General features: G+C 47.2%; 1 protein-coding gene across 2 annotated transcripts in view; it reads right to left on the minus strand.

Annotated features, from left to right (window-relative positions):
- Nucleotides 1-19211, minus strand: part of TRIP10 (thyroid hormone receptor interactor 10) — an 81228-nt gene that overhangs the window by 5355 nt on the left and 56662 nt on the right. Inside the window, exons 6-13 of one of the 2 annotated variants that reach the window (XM_083420015.1) lie at nucleotides 17926-18030; nucleotides 16622-16750; nucleotides 14703-14849; nucleotides 12876-13079; nucleotides 8514-8696; nucleotides 5045-5154; nucleotides 2581-2713; nucleotides 217-341 (exon numbers count right to left, since the gene is read on the minus strand). In XM_083420015.1, the coding sequence (XP_083276141.1) occupies nucleotides 217-341; nucleotides 2581-2713; nucleotides 5045-5154; nucleotides 8514-8696; nucleotides 12876-13079; nucleotides 14703-14849; nucleotides 16622-16750; nucleotides 17926-18030 (1136 nt within the window). The remainder of the gene's footprint in view (nucleotides 1-216; nucleotides 342-2580; nucleotides 2714-5044; nucleotides 5155-8513; nucleotides 8697-12875; nucleotides 13080-14702; nucleotides 14850-16621; nucleotides 16751-17925; nucleotides 18031-19211) is intronic. The other variant, XM_083420016.1, reaches the window with a different exon arrangement.

Consider the following 19211-nt stretch of genomic DNA (forward strand, 5'->3'; position numbering starts at 1 on the left):
CGTTCCAACGAGCAACTCAGCCCATGTAGCTCATGCTTACTTGCTGCCAAGCAGCAAGTTGTTCCACTGCAGCAAAGCAGCCCTTCCAGGGACTTGCAGAGATTCAAACGCCCCAAACCCTGGCTCATCTTCTGTTCATAAAAAAGAGGGTCCTTGCCACACCTGCTATGGGGCAGCCCGAAGTCCTGTACCTTGCCCTGCAAACCCAGCTCTCACCTGTCTTTGTCATGCGAGCAGTTATTGTTGTTCAGGGCGCTTGCATGATCCAAGTGGCGGTTGTAGCGTGTGACGCTATCGGGTCGGTTACTCAACATCCTGCTCTCTGCATCTGCCAACCAAGCCTATAGAAGAAGAAGGGACACAGGTTAGGATTTCACTGCACAGGTAAAAGGTAAAGGACCCTTGGACAGTTAAGTCCAGTCAAAGGTGACTCTGGGGTTGTGGCACTCATCTCGCTTTCAGGCCGAGGGACCTGGCATTTGTCCACAGACAGCTTTCTGGGTCATGTGGCCAGCAGGACTAAACCGCTTCTGGTGCAATGGAACACTGTGGCGGAAGCCAGAGCACATAGAAACACCATTAATCTTCCCGTCGCAGTGGTACCTATTTATCTACTCGCACTGGTGTGCTTTCAGACTGCTAAGGTTGGCAGGAGCTGGGACAGAGCAACGGGAGCTCACCCCATCGCAGGGATTCGAACTGCCGACCTTCTGATCAGCAAGCCCAAGAGGCTCAGTGGTTTAGACCACAGCACCACCCGCATCCCTCATCTTCCCCACAGTGGTGCCTGGGCTGCTTGCACAGCTGTCCTGTCTGCTGTGGCTTTTTGAAGAATGAAAACATGTGGATGGCCACAATGATCCACTGAAGAAAACAAGGCCCTCTCCAATGTTTCATCCATCCCTGTTCTAATCAGGCTTCCACACACGACATTCAGGGCTACCTGAAGATGCTGTGATGCTCAGGGTAGAAAATGGGGGAGAAAAAAGGATAGATTGCTCCTCCTCCCTCAGTGTAACTTGTCAGGAAGCTGCTCTGCGCAAATGTCATGGGAATGAATAGTAGCAGGGCTGCAGCTTTTGTCCCATCTAATGAGCAGTAATGTACAGCCATACCTTGGTTTTTGAACAGCTTAGTTCATGAACAACTTGAAACTCGAACGCCGCAAACCTGGAAGGAGGTGTTCCGGTTTGCGAACTTTGGCTCAGAAGCCAAATGTCTGGAGTGGCTTCCGATTGCCTGCAAGACGCTACTGCAGCCAATCAGAAGCCGCATCTTGGTTTCCGAAAGTTTCGGAAGCCGAACGGACTTCCGGAACGCATTCTGTTTGAAAACCAAGGTACAGCTATGTATCAGCAGCTATTTGTAAGATGGCAAAGAACCTGAACCACAGAGCCTAGGACTTGCTGATCAGAAGGTCGGCGGTTTGAATCCCTGCGATGGGGTGAGCTCCCGTTGCTCGGTCCCTGCTCCTGCCAACCTAGCAGTTCGAAAGCACGTCAAAGTGCAAGTAGATAAATAGGTACCACTCCGGCGGGAAGGTAAACAGTGTTTCCGTGCGCTGCTCTGGTTCGCCAGAAGCGGCTTTGTCATGCTGGCCACATGACCTGGAAGCTGTACGCCGGCTCCCTCGGCCAATAAAGCGAGATGAGGGCCACAACCCCAGAGTCGGCCACGACTGGACCTAATGGTCAGGAGTCCCTTTACCTTTACCTAGTTCAGATCCAATAAATTGGGAACCACATCCAAGGCACTCTCAGCTGGCTCCTTCACCTGGAAGATGTGCCAGCAGAGAACCCTCCCATTTTATCTCTGGCCTGGTCTGGGTGGCTTCTGTGCAGAGTGTGGATTCAGGCAGTGGATCTGGGCAAATGTCTGACCCTACCACTGTCTGGAGCCGATCACAAAATCACCTCCGTCTCACACTTGCTAGGCACACCCCAATCTGTTAACAGGTCAGGTCTTTTGTTTATGGGCACCATTGTTGCTATAAGAGAACAAGGGAGGTGTTCACGGTGAGTTCCGGCGCCTCTTTCTCTAGAAGAATCACATTGGATATGGTGTGAAGCACAGTTTACGGGGCTACTGAAGAAGTGGGCAACGGGATCTGGCAGGCAGTTCATATCTCCACCCCTCCAGTAGGCCAAATACAGCAGGTGGGTGGGACGGCTCATCTGCCCATCGCTGGAGCGACACTTTTTTGCCCTCACGGTTGAAATCAAATGGTGAGGGCAAATGTGCCGCTTGCAGAAGTGCCCCACTAGACCTGATGAACAATTGCAAACCTCTCTTGGTGGAAACAGGTCTCTCACCTGCTCCAGGTGGCCGTGACTTGCTTGAAACAGCCCTGTAGGCCCAATGAGGAGGTTCCCCAACCCTGGGTTACTGATATAAATGACAAATAAATTGCTGCCCGGGTCAGATCTACAAAAATAGAATTATGCCTAAACCTTAAAATTTGGGATACAGCTCTGGGTCAGCCGTGCCTGAGCCATACATGTGATGATTTATATAAGTGCAAGTAAGGAATCTGGAAAGTGCTAGAGAATTCCCCCCCCCCTTTGCCTGCCAGTCTCTTACTTCACATTTCTGGACTTCTAGTCGCAACCTCTCAATGTTGCCCAGAGTCTCAGAGATCTTTGGCTCAAGGCTATTAGGGTCTCCCATCTGCGGCGTCTTCTGGTAAACATCCTTCATCTTATTTAAGGCATCCCTGAAAGAAAGGAAGAGGGCAAAACGTTCTGCGTTGTGAAGATGCTCTAAAAAAGCAGGTTCATAAAATCAGGAATCCATGGGGTTGGCTGCCTTGCATTGCCCAACAGGGCCATTGAGGTGCTCTTAACCTTCCGTGCCGTCCGAAAGCAAAAAGATTCATTCGTTTTTCTAGAGGGGTAGCTATGCATGCTGTTTTTTCTGCAAAATACTAGAGCCGCGAGGCACCACAAAGACAAATGCATTACAACTATTATAAATTTCCTGGGCTAGAGTCCACCATCAGGATCATCTGATTCTAGACAGTGGCTTGTTTGTTTCAAAGAAACTATGGACGGTAAACCAGAAACACGCTAAGAGTGGATTAAATTTAATGATTACTTAGTTGAATATGTTAAGTTAAATTAACTGAAAGCAGCTTGCAGGTACTTAATTGGCTTAGGATTTTATTTATGTTAAGTGATGAATTAATATGTTTAATTTCATAATGTGAAGATCTAAGGATGTTAATGTTTAAGTTAAATTTTATAAGAACTGTGATTTGGAAAACCGTTAAAAGGATATGCAATGAAATCCAACCAAGGGGAAGCGAGGAAGTCACTTAACAAGGTTAATAAGTGTAATTTTCAATAAGGCTATGATTTATGTTTGTTTGTCTTATGTGTTTGTTTGTTTATAATGTTGTGAAAACCAATACATTTTTTTTGAAAAAAAACACACACACAAAAACAGAAACACGCTAAGAACAAACCTTGGTTCATTTCTGGCTTTTCTGTTCATGGTTTGCTTGCAACAAACAAACTGTGGGCAGGGTTTGGATGACGCAGCGAGTGACTGGGGTGGGGCCGGGCAGGGCACATGGCAAGGGAGAGGCACGCTCACGATTCAACAATGGTTTAAGACACTAGACTGTGGCTTATCATGACATGCAAACCAGGGCAGCGAGGTCAGAAGGAAATGAAGGGCATAATCTACAGAGGAAGCTTAAGCAAAAACAATGATCTACAGAGTGATCCAGCAAATGGCAGCAAAAACTACAACAGTATCTTGCAGCAGACTAAACAAATTTATGACGGCATTAATTTTCATGGTTCGTAGAACTGTAGAGTTAGAAGGGACCCCAAGGGTCATCCAGTCCAACCCCCTGCAATGCAGGAATATAATAATAATAATAATAATAATAATAATAATAATAATAATAATAATAATATATTTATACCCCAGCCACTCTAGGCAGCTTCTAATTTATAATACAGTGGTACCTCGGGTTAAGTACTTAATTTGTTCCGGAGGTCTGTTCTTAACCTGAAACTGTTCTTAACCTGAAGCACCACTTTAGCTAATGGGGCCTCCTGCTGCACGATTAAGGATTTCTACAAAAAAGCAAAAGAATGAGACCCTGAGCCTTTTAAAGCTTTGTAGGTCAAAACCAGAACTCTGAATAGGGCCTGGATACTGATGGGCAGCCAATGCAGTCAGGCCAGGATCCTGCCCTATGACAGATAGCAACCGACAAGCAATGAACTTTTTGGCCTTTTACCAAGTCAAGTGTTCTCAGCGGACCCTGCCTGGCTGTTTGGAAAAGACCGATGAGATAGTGGCCTTTTTGTATTAAAGGCTATAGGTATTTACTTGGGAGTAAGTCCCTTTGAACTCAACGGGGCTTACTCCTGAGCAGGCATATAGAGGGCTGAATTCTAAGCACTACAGTAAGACAGGGAGTAAAACTGCTTGGGCTAAGCCTAGTGTCGGTAACACTGAAGGCTAGATTGTTCATGGATATTATAAACCATTATTAACTACAGTGGTGCCCCGCAAGACGAATGCCTCGCAAGACGGAAAACCCGCTAGACGAAAGGGTTTTCCGTTTTCAGAGGTGCTTCGCAGGACGAATTTCTCTATGAGCTTGCTTCGCAAGACGAAAATGTCTTGCGATTCTTGAGGTTTTTTTCCGCTCCCCACCCCCTTTTTCTAAGGTGCTAAGCTGCTAATAGCCTTTTAGCAGCTAATCCGCTAATCCCTTAAGCCTTTAATAGCCACTAATAGCCGCTAAACCGCTAATAGCGCTAATCCGCTAATCAGCTAATGGGCTTGCTTCGCAAGACAAAAAAACCGCTAGACGAAGAGACTCGCGGAACGGATTCTTTTTGTCTTGCGAGGCACCATTGTATCAAGTTTTAATTACAGATTTTGAAAAGATCCCAATACTGAAATCTCAATATATATATATATTAAAAACTGCCAAGAGCTAATTTTAAGCACCGCTTAGACCACACAAATCCCATCTTAAGAGCCTAACAAGCGAAGAGGATGGTGGTTTTCGGTTTCTGACCTCTGATCTAGTTCTTTCTGCAGCTCCCGATTCCTTTCTTCAATCTTCTGCTGGAGCTTTTTTCTCCTCTGTTCTGGAGGCAGATGGCTAAAGTCCTCTGTGATCACAGTCTGGCAGCAGGAAAAGACACACACATGAATGGGATTGGTGCCCTTAGGGCGCCTCTATGCGCATTGCCCTACTGAACCCCAACCCCTGCCTCTTCCCTTGTCCACCTAATCTGTCCAGCCCATCTGTGGTTTAGGGCACATCATTTAGCACAGCCCCAGGCACAGAAAGGACCACCGACAGCTTGCAGGCGGCAATGATCCCAGGCCCTAAAGCAGGGGTCGGCAAACTAAGGTCCGCACGTCGGATCAGGCCCAAATGCCTTCAGGATCCGGCCCGCGGACTGCCCGTGGATTGGCATTGGGATTCTGTTCCTTTGGGCTGCGCCATTTCCTCCCCTGCGCCATTCCATTTCCCCCTCTCTCGCTCACACACTGCAGCGCCACCTTCAGGCTTCTCCCTGCCCTGCCTAGAGGAGGAACGGGGCTGGGCTGAGCTGGATGAGCGCCATTTTAAGCAGCCCCTCTCCAGAGCCAGCCCTTTCGCGCTGCTCATCTTCCCTCCAGTGCCGCCGCCACTGCCCTGGTACTCCTGTGGGCCAGAGAGTGGAGTGGATGAGCTCGCTTTGCCCACCCACGAGAAGCAGCAGTGGCAGTAGTGGTGGCAGCAGCGGCAGTCCCTAGGAAGGTAAGCACAGCAGCTGGGAGTGGGGAGGAGAACTACTTGCCCCCCTCGCCTCTTCTTCCAGCCCCCCGGTGCCGCTTCTCTGGCCCGCCACAAGGTCTGAAGGACAGTGGACCAGCCCGTGGCTTAAAAAATTTGCCAACCCCTACCCTAAAGCCTCACAGGCCCTGCTGCAGATGATCTTGCTTGCCCTACCCAGTGTTAGGATATTGATGTTCCGTTCCACCTTAAAACAGATGTGTGGATTGTTGTGTGTCACATGCCTGTTTACACACCAGCACAGCACAGCTTGCTGGGAACTTGCGTTTGTGTATAGCTTTTGCTTATGCTGTTTGCTTGGACACGAAGGGGAGCAGACATGTTTTTCCTTTGTCCTGATGCTGAATAAAATGCCTGTAAATATTCTTAAAAAAGGTAAAGGGACCCCTGACCATTAGGTCCAGTCGTGGCCGACTCTGGGGTTGCAGTGCTCATCTTGCTTTATTGGCCGAGGGAGCCGGCAAACAGCTTCCGGGTCATGTGGCCGGGTCATGTAGAGCCAGAGCAGCGCACGGAAATGAAGTTTACCTTCCCGCCGGAGCGGTACCTATTTATCTACTTGCACTTTGACATGCTTTCGAACTGCTTGGTTGGCAGGAGCAGGGACTGAGCAATGGGAGCTCACGTCGTCATGGGGATTCGAACTGCTGACCTTCTGATCGGCAAGCCCTAGGCTCTGTGGTTTAACCCAAAGCGCCACCCGCGTCCCTAAATATGCTTTACACAGCCTCTAATCTGCCCTTCTGTTGCGAAGAGTTCTTATCTCTGCTGGCTTGCGTGCTCAGTTTCTGAAGGTTTCATGAAACTCGAGTTGCAGTTATATGCTGATCCAAGAACTGGAGTTCGCCCGGCTGCCGGCCAGTGGGCTGGAGCCAACTGGGGGCCTGCCAATTGCCCCCGTTCCCTTGGACGCATCCCAACACCCAGCTACGTATAGGGCACTAGGGCAGGTCCGCCAGAAATAATCAACAGTGCTTTTGAGCATTCAAATAACTTCCTAGCATTATTTTGGCAGTTCTTATGGCAAACCTGTGAGCTAGACTACCTTGCCCCCCTCCCATGGGGTGAAAGTGACTGGGGAGTGACTTGGGACAGGAAAAGTGGAAAGGAACAAGCAAACACCTCCCCCACCTGTATGATCTTCCACTCCAAACTCCCGTCTTACCCCACAGCTTTGGAGGGCAAATAAATAAATTGGGAGGGAAACCTCACACCACTAAGCAGCATGTGTAGTTTTGAGCATGAGTGGTGCATGGATTGTATAAGACCAATTAGTGAAGGCCGGGGTTAGATCCAGACTGGGGACTTCTTAGCACACAGCCAGGGTGAAAATGCAGCAGCCTTCTCTTCCACCCTTGTGTCATTCATTCTCTACTGTGCGCTGTAAGGGTCAGAACAGAGGGGCAACAGGCACCCTCACCAGATCTAGTCAGAAAAGCAAGCCAAGGCATCTATGACCTTGTTAGACAACTGCAGATTATCACAGCGGGCTGTGAGCCCCTTCCAATTCCATGATCCGTAGGTCTTTCTAAAACAAGGGATCACAATCGGAGTCGCACCAAGGCTGAAAGACAATCTACCCTGGGGCTGCTTGTCAGTGACAGAGGCAAGGCAGGGAGTGTGTTTGCCTCCCTCCTACAGAGTGCAATTCGACTCAACGGCAAAATCACCAGAGTTATTTGCTCCATAAGCGTCGTCTTCCAGCACACTTCCTCATCTGCTTTTCTGGCATAAATGTGGCCTGAATTGTGCAGACTGATTGATAAGAACTGATGGGTGTTGCTTTGGGAAGAAGGGTGCCTTCTGATGCCTTCTGATGACATATGGGTGCCTTTCCTGACAACCATATGTCAGGAGTGCTCTGATGGTGTTTCCTGCTTGGCCGGGGGTTGGACTCGATGACCCTTGTGGTCTCTTCCAACTCTATGATTCTATGATATCTCCCACCACCTAAGCTTGTAACAAGTTCCCAAGTAAAAGCCACCTTATCTGAGACCTGAGCCCATAGCCCCGAAGAAATGCAGCAACTAAACCCTTCTCTTCCTCCAACTTTTACTGTGAACTGCTTTGGCATGATTTCGTGGAAGCGTGCATAAGAATGCTTTAGATGTGTAAGATTGGAAAGTGCAAGTCTTTGAAACTACATTCATGCGTGGACTACGACTGCCAGTTCATTGGAGCTAAAACTAATTCTTGTTTGGGTCTGTGCAAATAAAATATAATAATAATAATAATAATAATAATAATAGGGCACAGCTAAAAAGTCAATAACCCAAATCTCAGGCAAGCTATCGCCTGAAGTCACTTGTACTAGTATCTGAGCTCAATGGACCTCATTGCCCTTGCAAGATTCCATGTATCAGAGGCTCTATGGGTCAGAATTGAAGAGGGAGGGGCAATATCTGTCTTTAAGACATTTTATAGGTATATGTCAGACCTGAGGTCAAGAAAGCAGCATAACTAGCTGCACCAAAAACAGACAATGGATAGACTGACTGCATATTCAAATTTGAAATGTCTCTTTTCCATATTCAGTGTATTGGCTAACAGTGGCTGCTTTGAAACGAATAGGTGATCTAGGATTCTGGCTTTTTAAAAAGTGTCTTCTCAGCACCAAAACTATGACTGGTTTTCTATTTAGCAGGCAGGTGCAGGAGGCACATGATGCTGGTTTAGCAAAGAGCAATTGTCCACTTACCCCCCGTTTGAGGCTGCGGAAGGACGTGATGCGGGGTTTGACTGTCTTATTGATCTCGTTCAAACAGTAAGACAGGGGGTCACGGGTGAATTTGGGGGATGGAGGTCCATTGATGGCAGATGAGGAAGGGGAAGAAGTGGGGAAGGAAGGGCAACTTAAGGGAGAGAGGGGAGGGGGTGGAAGCTAGCGGCAGACAAGGGTCGTGAACAAGAAACGAAACACAAAAGAATGGAGAAAACTCTGTAAGAAAATAAAAAGGCACACAGAGACACACACACAAAAAAAAAAACCACCCCCCAAAACACAACAACAACAACAAAAATTACAGTACATTCCATCTATACGGTACATTCTTACAATGGAGAGCAACACATTGGCCAAACGTTTTTAGAAACCATTTGCCCTGAGAAGCAATGGCTAAGTTCGCCTACCTGAACCACCTGACAGGACAACAAATAGCAATCCAGTGTGCCCAATATAACAGGAATGCACTGTAATAAAACCCCACCACCAAGAATACATGGGGAAGGGGGGGCGGGAGAGGCAGGAGGCAACAGCACAAGATGTAGAGCAACACTTCACCACCACGGACAGTATGAAAAAGAGAGAGGGAGTTGCAGAGTCATGCCAAGATGCAAAGCTGGATTTCTGTGTAGGCATCTCATTCAAACATGTCCTTAGATATTGCCCTCCCGCCCATCCTGAAATTCCTGGTCACAGATCCCATGATTTAAGGGCTGGCCCTGAACTGCAATACCATGGGAGGATGAGGTTTGAAGGCATGGGGCACAATATTGTTGTTGTTTAGTTGTGTCCGACTCTTCGTGACCCCATGGACCAGAGCACGCCAGGCACTCCTGTCTTCCACTGCCTCCCGCAGTTTGGTCAGACTCATGTTGGTAGCTTCGAGAACACTGTCCAACCATCTCGTCCTCTGTCGTCCCCTTCTCCTTCTGCCCCCCATCTTTCCCAACATCAGGGTCTTTTCCAGGGAGTCTTCTCTTCTCATGAGGTGGCCAAAGTATTGGAGCCTCAGCTTCAGGATCTGTCCTTCTAGTGAGCTTCAGGATCCAGCTTCAGGATCTGTCCTTCCAGTGAGCACTCAGGGCTGATTTCCTTCAGAATGGATAGGTTTGATCTTCTTGCAGTCCATGGGACTCCCAAGAGTCTCCTCCAGCACCATAATTCAAAAGCATAAATTCTTTGGCAATCAGCTTTCAGAAACCATTTTTGAAGACCAGGGAATTCAGTAGCACTGAATACTTTGAGGGAGCCACCATTTCCACTCCCCACCCCATGCTCTCCCTGTTTCAAATTAAGCCTTCAGAGCTCGTGCAACTCACTCCTCCTCCCAATGGACCCTTCCCCCTTGAAATGTTGCTTTGTGTTGCTGAGTACCCCATCACAGGGTGGAAGCAGCCTTGCTTTACTGAGAGCACCCTGACGAAAACACACCTTTGTCTCTCTTGGAATGAGTCACATGGCGGGTCAAGGGATTCCTCGGAGCTGGACCCTAATTCCCTGCGCCTCTGAAGGCCATGCTGCCAATCAAGTTGAGAAAGCAGCATGCGGTCGCTCCAGGGGAGCACCCCAGCCCGACAGCAGCTTCCTGTGGAACTGCGCAAAATTGGCACTTGGTTTGCAACAGCTGGAAGAGTCGTGGCCATGGAATTGCGTCAGACTCGTTCCGGCGTGGCTGCCACAGGGGAGCTGCAAGAAGCTCGGGAGCCCTGCGCAAGCTAGGAAGAGAAACTTGCTGAAGCTAAGCGGGTGAGAGTCTGGTCGGGGACTGGATGGGAGACGGCCTGGAAAAAAAACCCGTTTGCTGCCTTAGGTTCCACAGCAGAAGACAGATGGGGAATAAAGGCAATATATATGCTGTGGAAAGCATTGGCACCGGGCAGTGGGCCTTAAAGGAAGCCAGAATCTAAGAGACTTTATTGATCAAGGGAATGCTGGGATTTTGGCATGCACACCCTCACTTGGCTCAGAAGTCAGCATCTCAAAGCACTGTTCTTGGTGGGGGAGTGAGAGGCAAGAACTGCTGGTGTGGGACACATGGTGGAAGGAAAACAAGGCTTCACTGAGATTATGAGCGGCCTTTGCCCCCTCACCTCCCGGATGCAGGAAGCAAAAGAAGTAGGGGCTATCACTGAAGATCTTTTGGGTGTCCCACATGAGCTAAAAGGGGGCCTGGCAAGTTCTCTTAGAGAAACATTGGATCTTGGACCACAGCTCCCGTCTTCCTCAGCCAGCATAGCGGATGGTGAGGGGGTGGGGGGTTGTAGCCCAACAGCAACCAAAGACCCAAGGTCAGCAGGCTTAGTGCTCTTATTTCCTCCCCAACTAGAAGACACTCGTGGCTACGCAAGGAGAAAACAGGAAGCAAGAAGCAAGGCAGCACACAGGACATGGAAGAAATTATACAGTATTTTTTTTTAAAAAAAAGGGATGCGAGGCGATGGAGAGGCCAGCAACAGATGTGAGCCAAGGCAGCAGAGTCTGGCTCTCCTGTGAGATTTACAGGACAGATGTGGCTGAGGAGAGTTCACAGCCCAGATCTAGCAGAAGAAGAATTAGGGAGTGAAACGAAGGGCAGCTTAAGAGGAAAGCAGGAGAAAGGAACCTTCACAGCACCCGAGGAAGTTGTTCAGGTGGAGGGAGGGAGGGAGGGAGGGAGGGAGGGAGGGAGGAAGGAAGGAAGGAAGGAAGGAAGGAAGGAAGGAAGGAAGGAAGGAAGGAAGGCCTTGCTAAAATGAGCTTTTTGCGAAAGAACAGCCTGTGCACAAGTTATAAAGGAGCCTCTGGAGAAAACTAGCTAGAAATGTGCGGGCCTGCTGAAGCAGATCTTGGGCCTATGCCATAACCATCTCCATAATACAAACACAGGGGTCAGCTAGGGACTGTAGGGAAGAGGAACGCCCTCCTCTGAGTGACAGGGGCAGCTGGAAGTGAGAATAGGCAGAGATCCAAGGCTTCCATAGCAGAGAGCCTGGGTGACACGAAGGGCAAGAGGCTGACCTGGCCAGTGGCTGAATAACAGGAAGGAAGGGATAGCCAAGTTACGACCTTCCAACGGCAGAGGTGACTACCATTAGTTATTGCAAGAAAACCGCTTTTGGGGAAGCATTGGTCAGGCCCAGAAGGTTAGAGGAGAAACCTCTTTGTTAAGGACTAGTACAAGCAGCCGGAAAGGAGACAGGGCAGCCAGAAAGTGGAATGACATGGAGGGAGGTGCAAAATCATGGCATTTGCTAGCTTGCCTGCCGTGCTGCCATCTGGCAGACGAGCAAAGTGGCAGAGGCAGGGAGGAAGGCATGAGGTCAAAAGGGGCAACCTGCTGGAGATCCAGGACTGGAGAGGAACCCAGGAGATAAACACTGTGGTGATCACCCCTCTTCTGCCCAGTCCCTACCCGCTTCCCCCAATTTTACTTAATCACACTTTGCACCCTGAGCTGTGAACAGAACCTGGTGGCTATGGGAATCCCACAACCCTGAGGGCCAATGGGCTGAGGGCAGAAGGACAATACTTCCTGGCAGGGTGGATTTGATTTTAATCAATTTGATTTAAATCAGCATTTAAATCATGATTTAAATCACTAGTCCAGGCTTCCTCAAACTTGGCCCTCCAGATATTTTTGAGACTACAATTCCCATCATCCCTGACCACTGGTCCTGCTAGCGAGGGATCATGGGAGTTGTAGGCCAAAAAAACATCTGGAGGGCCAAGTTTGAGGAAGCCTGTGCTAGTCAGTAAGACTTGATTTAAATCCTTTAATATTTACAACCAGATGAAGGTTTCATTTTTGGAATAATCAATTATCAGAGTAGTTTTTACAGTTATATCAAAAATTACTGATTTGGTTCTGCTATTAGAAATACATAGACAGATAGTTATGAAATTATTGTGAGGTTTAGTAAGTTAACTGTTTATATTTGGACACCTTTTCTGCTGTACTTTATTGGTAGGAGAAAAACAATCATTTCCTTAGTAACAATTTAAACAATTTATTTAACTAAAACAATAACATTATAGCATATGTATCCATGTTAACTGATGTAGTTAAACAAATTCTTAAAAAAAAAAAAAAAAAAGAGGCGGCTTAGACTGAGTTTTAGCACACATGAAAAACTTAAAACAAATCCTTATTTCCTGATGAATAGCCTTTGGACTATAATGTAACTAAAATAGAAAACTATGTTTAGAAAGATTTTTCCTCCGAAAGCATTTTTTTTAAAAACCCAATTTAAAAATCCAATTTAAAATTTAAAAATCTGATTTTTTTGAATTTATTTTTAAATCATTGATTTTTATCCACCCTTTCCCTGGCTGTCCCAGGCCCTCCATGCCAGTCCTCACCTTGCTCTTCCTGCTGAAAGGCCAGCGCTTCCCCTTGCTCTTGCCCAGCAGGCGGGGGTCCAGGCGGCCATCGAGGGTGCCGCGGGGGTTGCCAAGGCTGCTGTCTGATGAGGTACGATTGATGGGTTGGCTGAAGTCTTCAAAATCCATGTCTCCTGGCCTCTCAAAGCCCGATTTGTGCAGTTCAATCAGCATCTGGGAATCCTACAGAAGAAGAACATCCTTCTGAATGACCTTGAGGAATAGAACCACCTCCAGCCCAGTTGTGCTGCTGAGCCAACACAATACAAACGAGCAGGAGTTGGGGACACCCATTATTAGTCCTGCTGAGGATAATAATAATAATAATAATAATAATAATAATAATAATAATAATAATAAATTTTATTTATATCTTGCCCTCCCCAGCCGAAGCTGGGCTCAGGGCGGCTAACAACAATCAAATAATCAAACAATCAAATAATCCAACATTCTAAAAACATTTCATTATAAAAATTAATTAAAATCAAATTAATGGCAACCGTTAAGCAAAATTCTGTGCAGGTTGCCAGAGGAGGGAGTCAGGCTGGGCCCTGACCAAAGGCCTGGTGGAACAACTCTGTCTTGCAGGCCTTGCGGAAAGATTTCAGGACCAGAGGAGGATATGGCAGAAATTTTGTGGTAGTTTGAGAGTACACTGAGTTTGTGGGATGTAATCCATTGGTACGGTCAAATGCAACTTTCCTTATTTCCCTAGAGTGGGCACAAGCAGGGGGACATCCAGTCAGTGTAACTTCCTGTTCCACTGGTCTGGAGCTTCCTCTCCCTGCATGTGACCCGGGAGATGGGCATCGCTGTGGCTGACTCCACAAAAGAGCCATGCAGCCATTTTCTCAGTTTGTCTTGACTCTTATTGCTCTCTTGATGATCTTTTGCTGCCACGCTGCTCTCCTGCAGTCATTTTGTTCTATCAATGTAATTTTGCTGTCTGCTGGCTCTCAGCCAGCAGCACATGAGTTCAGTCTCTCTATGAGATAAACTCACTCTTTCCTTATGTAACTACCAAGTAAAGCCTGCCTTTCAGAGATCATATTGTGAACTGAAATGTGAGTAAAAAGAAAAGTTCGCAAACCGGAACACTTACTTCAGGGTTTGCAGTGTCTGGGTTCCAAGTTGTTTGAGAACCAAGGTATACCTGAAGGAACGTCTTCACACCCATCACTCAGCCCGGACACTGAGGTCCAGCTCTGAGGGTCTTCTGCTGGTTCCCTCACTACAAAAAGTGAAGTTACAGAGAACCAGGCAGAAGGCCTTTTTGGTAGTGGCGCCCGCCCTGTGGAGCACCCTCCCTTCAGATGTCAAGGAGATAATGAACTATCCAACTTTTAGAAGACATCTGAAGGCAGCCCTGTATTGGGAAGTTTTTAATGTTTGATGCTTTATTATGTTTTATCTATTTTGTAAGCCGCCCAGCGTACCGCTCCGGCGGGAAGGTAAACGGCGTTTCCATGTGCTGCTCTGGTTCGCCAGAAGCGGCTTAGTCATGCTGGCCACATGACCCGGAAGCTGTATGCTGGCTCCCTCAGCCAGTAAAGCAAGATGAGCACCGCAACCCCAGAGTCGGCCACAACTGGACCTAATGGCCAGGGGTCCCTTTACCTTTAAGCCGCCCAGAGCAGCTGGGGAGACCCAGCCAGAAGGGCGGGGTATAAATAAATTTAAATTATTATTATTATTATTATTATTATTATTATTACCTATGCATGAACTACAGTGGTTATTTGACAGCACACCAATTATTCCGCAGTGCAGAGGGGAAACGTTACAACTTATCTGGGAGGCACTTACGTTCTTCTCATCCACCACATCTGCTGCTGCCTTCATGCCCTCCAGGCACTTCCCAATAATGGGCATAACTTGCTGCTCTGTCTCTGAAAAAACGCTGTAGCCTTCCTTGAGGCGCAGTGTCCGCCGCTCGTCCATCTCTTGCAGCTTCTAGGAATGGGGGGAAGGAAGGGAGCAACACACACAAAAGGGACAATCAGAACTTGAGGGTTAGAGAGGGAAGGTTCCTCACAGGGAGCTAGGATCCCCTCAACACCCCCATCCTATCAGAATCCACATTACCCACAAAACGAAGGGGCCCGTCTGGTTATCAAGCCTCTGTTCCTTGCAATCAGCAAGGCATGTGGCACTGGGAAGGCTGGTGCAAAGTTTAAAATGGCGCAATGCCATCTAAAAAACACCTGTTAAAATAGCTGCATTTGGGTTTGTTCTAATGTGGTAGAGTCCAGGCTCAACTTCCCAGTTGTCTCCGATAAAAAGATTTCAGGTAACAGGACAAGGGTGTGGTTGCGTTTTCTAGCATTTTCAGGGCTGCCATCAGTAGACTGCAAACTGGCAAGGATCAATTTAATCGACGAAGCAATAAACCGCCTTATTTATTTTCTAAGCTATGTTTTTAAAGTTTTTCTGATTAGGCAGAAGAGGGGTAGATATGGTTTGCTGTCAGGTTATCTCAAAAAGGCCCTTATTACTGAGGTTCTGGTAGTACACAAATGCAAATTTAAAATTTTAGGTTTTAAAGCAAACGGTTAATCAATTAACAAAAGGATCCAATGCATGTCTTACTCAGACGTTAGTCCCATTCAGCTCAATTTGGAATTTACTCTCAGGTAGGTATGTACATAATTACAGCCTGAACACTTTGTGTGGCAGCCCTAATAATGTTCAAGGATTTTTTTTTAAAAAAAAGCCCACCCCAGGAATGGCACTTGTGAAGTTAGGAAAGGTTAATAACCCTCCCACCTTCCTCCATTACCCCCAGAGAGGAGGTTCCTGCTTTCTTTGTCATGGGATCTTTCCACAATCTCAACCAGCCCCTTTCCCCACAAATGCTAGAAGCCTTCCCCACAGAGCAGAGATTAACAAGGCTGCAGTGGCCCAAGGTGAACCTCCTGACGAAGACATGTGTTATAGGTCTCCAATGACCTACACTGCCAAGTTATTTTCTTCTGGGGGAAGGCTGAGAGCCTATCTAATATCTGAAGTCAGAGAGAGATTAAATATTCTACGAGGAGGAGCCACAAAAAGAGCTGCTCTAGGAGAAGCTCTAGTTTTATGGAACTCCCTTTTCTGAAAGTTCCATGGCGCTTGCTTCATTTTAGGTGACCTGAGGCAGGTCTATCTTTTCCTCCAGATTTTAGCAATCCTTGTCGTTCGCTGGTCCCAATCTGCAGCTGCTGGACAGCTAGTTTTTAGAGCTGTTACGTTTACCCCTTGTTGCAGGGATGGAAAGATCAGAGTGTGCTTCTGGTTCATGCTAGTTTCACACGTGTTTGTTCTTAAGTATGTTCTGCCCTGTTTCCACATCAGTATGTGATTAAAAAACAACAACAAAACCCTGCATTAAAATTTGCATTTTGTTATTTCCCCCACAACCTGCCACAAATATGCTTTTGGGATGCATTTAAAACTTATACATGCATTTTGTTATGTTTCTTTGAGCAGAGAACTGTATCGCAAAATTTTGAGAAGGGCAGAAGGTTGATTGCATTCTGATCTGTGTATTAGTCTGGAACTGCAAATCAGGCCGGTTCACGTAGAGGAATCGCTAGATGGTTGATTTTTATAGAGCAAGGTTTATTTTAAAATGTTCTACGGCTTTTTATTGTTTGTTGAGGGCTACTTTGAAAGACGCCTTAGGGTAAAGGGAGTTGCGGAAAACTCTAAACTAAAATGTTAGGAAGTTGCTTAGAGAGACTTGCATTGAAGATTTGTGGCATCTCCAAAAAGTAGAACTGGCTCTGATTGTGGTTAAACTTCTGCAGATATGAAGCATATTCATTCTTGCTCTCCTCAGCCATATGACTCCTCAGGTTTGCCTGCTGCTTTGCCTGGAGAAGGTAAGGGGAAATGGATCAGCAGAAATACTTTGGTTACAGTCAGCTCTACAGCAGAGGTGGTGAATCTGTGGCCCTTCCAGGCGCTGAGGGAATCCAATTCCTACCAGCTAACATGGCCAGTGCTCAGGGATCAAGGGAGCCCAGCAAAATCTGGGGGGGGGGGGGGGGAACCAAGGTTCCCCGCCCCTGGGCTTAGTAAGTCATCCAAACCTAGGCTTGTGGGTTTAGCTCTCCCAGACAAAACACAAGATGCAAACCATAGGACTGTCTTGCAGACTGTCTCGTCAGAGTGGTGCATGCTCTTGTTTCAGGGAACCAGGCATAGGGACTTCTCGGTAGTGGCACCTGCCCTGTGGAATGCCCTCCCACCAGATGTCAAGGAAATAAACAACTATCTGACTGGTTCCCCATAACTTTGATTCTTGCAGTGAGGGAACCACCAGAAGGCCTTCGGCGCTGGACTGAACGATGGGGGTGGAGATGCTCCTTCAGGTATACTGGGCCAAGGCCATTTAGGGCTTTAAAGGTCAGCAATTACACTTTGAATTGTGCTCAGAAACGTACTGGGAGCCAATGGAGATCTCTCAGGACCGGTGTTATGTGGTGCCGGCAGCCACTCCCAGTCACCAGTCTAGCTGCAGCATTCTGGATTAGTTGTAGTTTCCGGGTCACCTTCAAAGGTAGCCCCACATAGAGCGCATTGAAGTAATCCAAGCGGGAGATAACTAGAGCATGCACCACTCTGATGAGACAGTCTGCAGGCAGGTAGGGTCTCAGCTGCGTATCAGATGAAGCTGGTAAACAGTTGCCCTGGACACAGAAATGACCTGCACCTCCATGGACAGCTGTGAGTCCAAAATGACTCCCAGGCTGCACACCTGGTCATTCAGAGGCACAGTTACCCCATTCAGGACCAGGTAGTCCTCCATACCCACCCACTATCTCCCAAAAAGATGATGTCTTGGCTTTAATGGCTAACGTGAGAAAGAAGCTGTGGTTTGCTTAGAAAGCTTTCATAAGCAAAAGCAAGGGGTAGGTGGTCAGTTACAGGGCACAAGCAAACAAGGGATATCCGTCATGACTTCCATTGCAGAAGAACTCTGATACCCTCCTGAACACTATTAGGGATGGGGAGCAGTGGCATACTCCTATTCAAAAGCACTGACCTTCTCCACATCTGCCTTGGTAGCATTGATGTCCTGGTCCAGTTTCTCGGCAGTCAGCACAGCTTTCTCAGCCTCTCGGCAGTCTCGCTCAAACTTGCGTTTGCTCTGTGGGTAAGAGAGAGAGTCTTTGAGAGTGAGGGATGCCCACAACAGCAAGCCTAATGAAAGGCTACATCCATTTGGATGCAAAGCATTAGATGCTGCCATATCTCTCTTGCAGGGATACTGACACGAGCATCACTCGCACTTAGGTGATGAGATCTCTTGATTTCACAGGCAGGATTAAATCACACCACCTGTTAAGTGCTCCCGTTTTGTTTGCCCCGTTCTGGGCTTTCAAATAAAAGCTGGAAATGGGAGGAGGGGTTAACAGATGGTTATGTATAACGGGCTTTCAAAGCAAGGTGCAGTACAATCAATAACACTAAAAAAGACTCTGGCTGCAGGCTTACAATTAAGTGACACATGCAAACATTTACTGGAAAAGGAGTGGGTGGAAAGGCTGTTTGTGTACACTGTCTATGGAGCTACTTTCAAAGCTTGCTGAGGCTTTGAAAGAAGCTACTAAAAAAGTGAGCTCACCTTTTATTTGGGGGTGGGGGGACAGATGGCATAATTTATTGGGGTGGGGGTAATTCAGGTACAATTGATTGTACCCCAGTGGACAGGGAGGGGAGAGGTGGAGAATGGACAGGGGGCCTTTCCCTGTTTCAATAGCAAGAGCTTCACTGAAGTTCACCAACTGGAAGGCCACTTAAGATTTGTCTTTCCAGACCGTCTCCACGTTCAAGGTTATGCTTAAGGCAGCGCTCAAAATTCAGCCCAGTGAATATTCTAAACTGGGCTCTAAAGTAAAACAAAGCCCACAAACAATTCCTCCCACTAATTAATATGGGGAAAAGTAAACACAACAATGTGTTTGTGTCTTGTAGAACGTAGCAATGGACAGCCAAAATAGAGAAGGCAAGAACTGACTTTGGCAAGTGCATGCACACTCACATGTAAAAACTGAGTGTACCTGCGTGTGAATGTATGCAGGAAGGACATTCAATGTATGCAAGGTCTTATAATATGGTTTTTTTTCTGCTTTAAGGGAAACTTGAGCAAGTATACCATTTCTTTTTGAGTCTACATCTAATGCATGCACACCCCTACAAAGGGCTCTTGAAAAACATTTACAGGTTGACAAGAGATCCCTGTGGTCTTCCAAGGTTTCAGTCTTGGCTTATTTGCACATCATTCTATTGCACCTTCTTTGAAATCTTCTCTTAAAACCCTTCATGCAA

This window comes from Podarcis tiliguerta (genome assembly GCF_965153285.1).
Source record: "Podarcis tiliguerta genome assembly, chromosome: 17".
NCBI classification, from domain to species: Eukaryota; Metazoa; Chordata; class Lepidosauria; order Squamata; family Lacertidae; genus Podarcis; species Podarcis tiliguerta.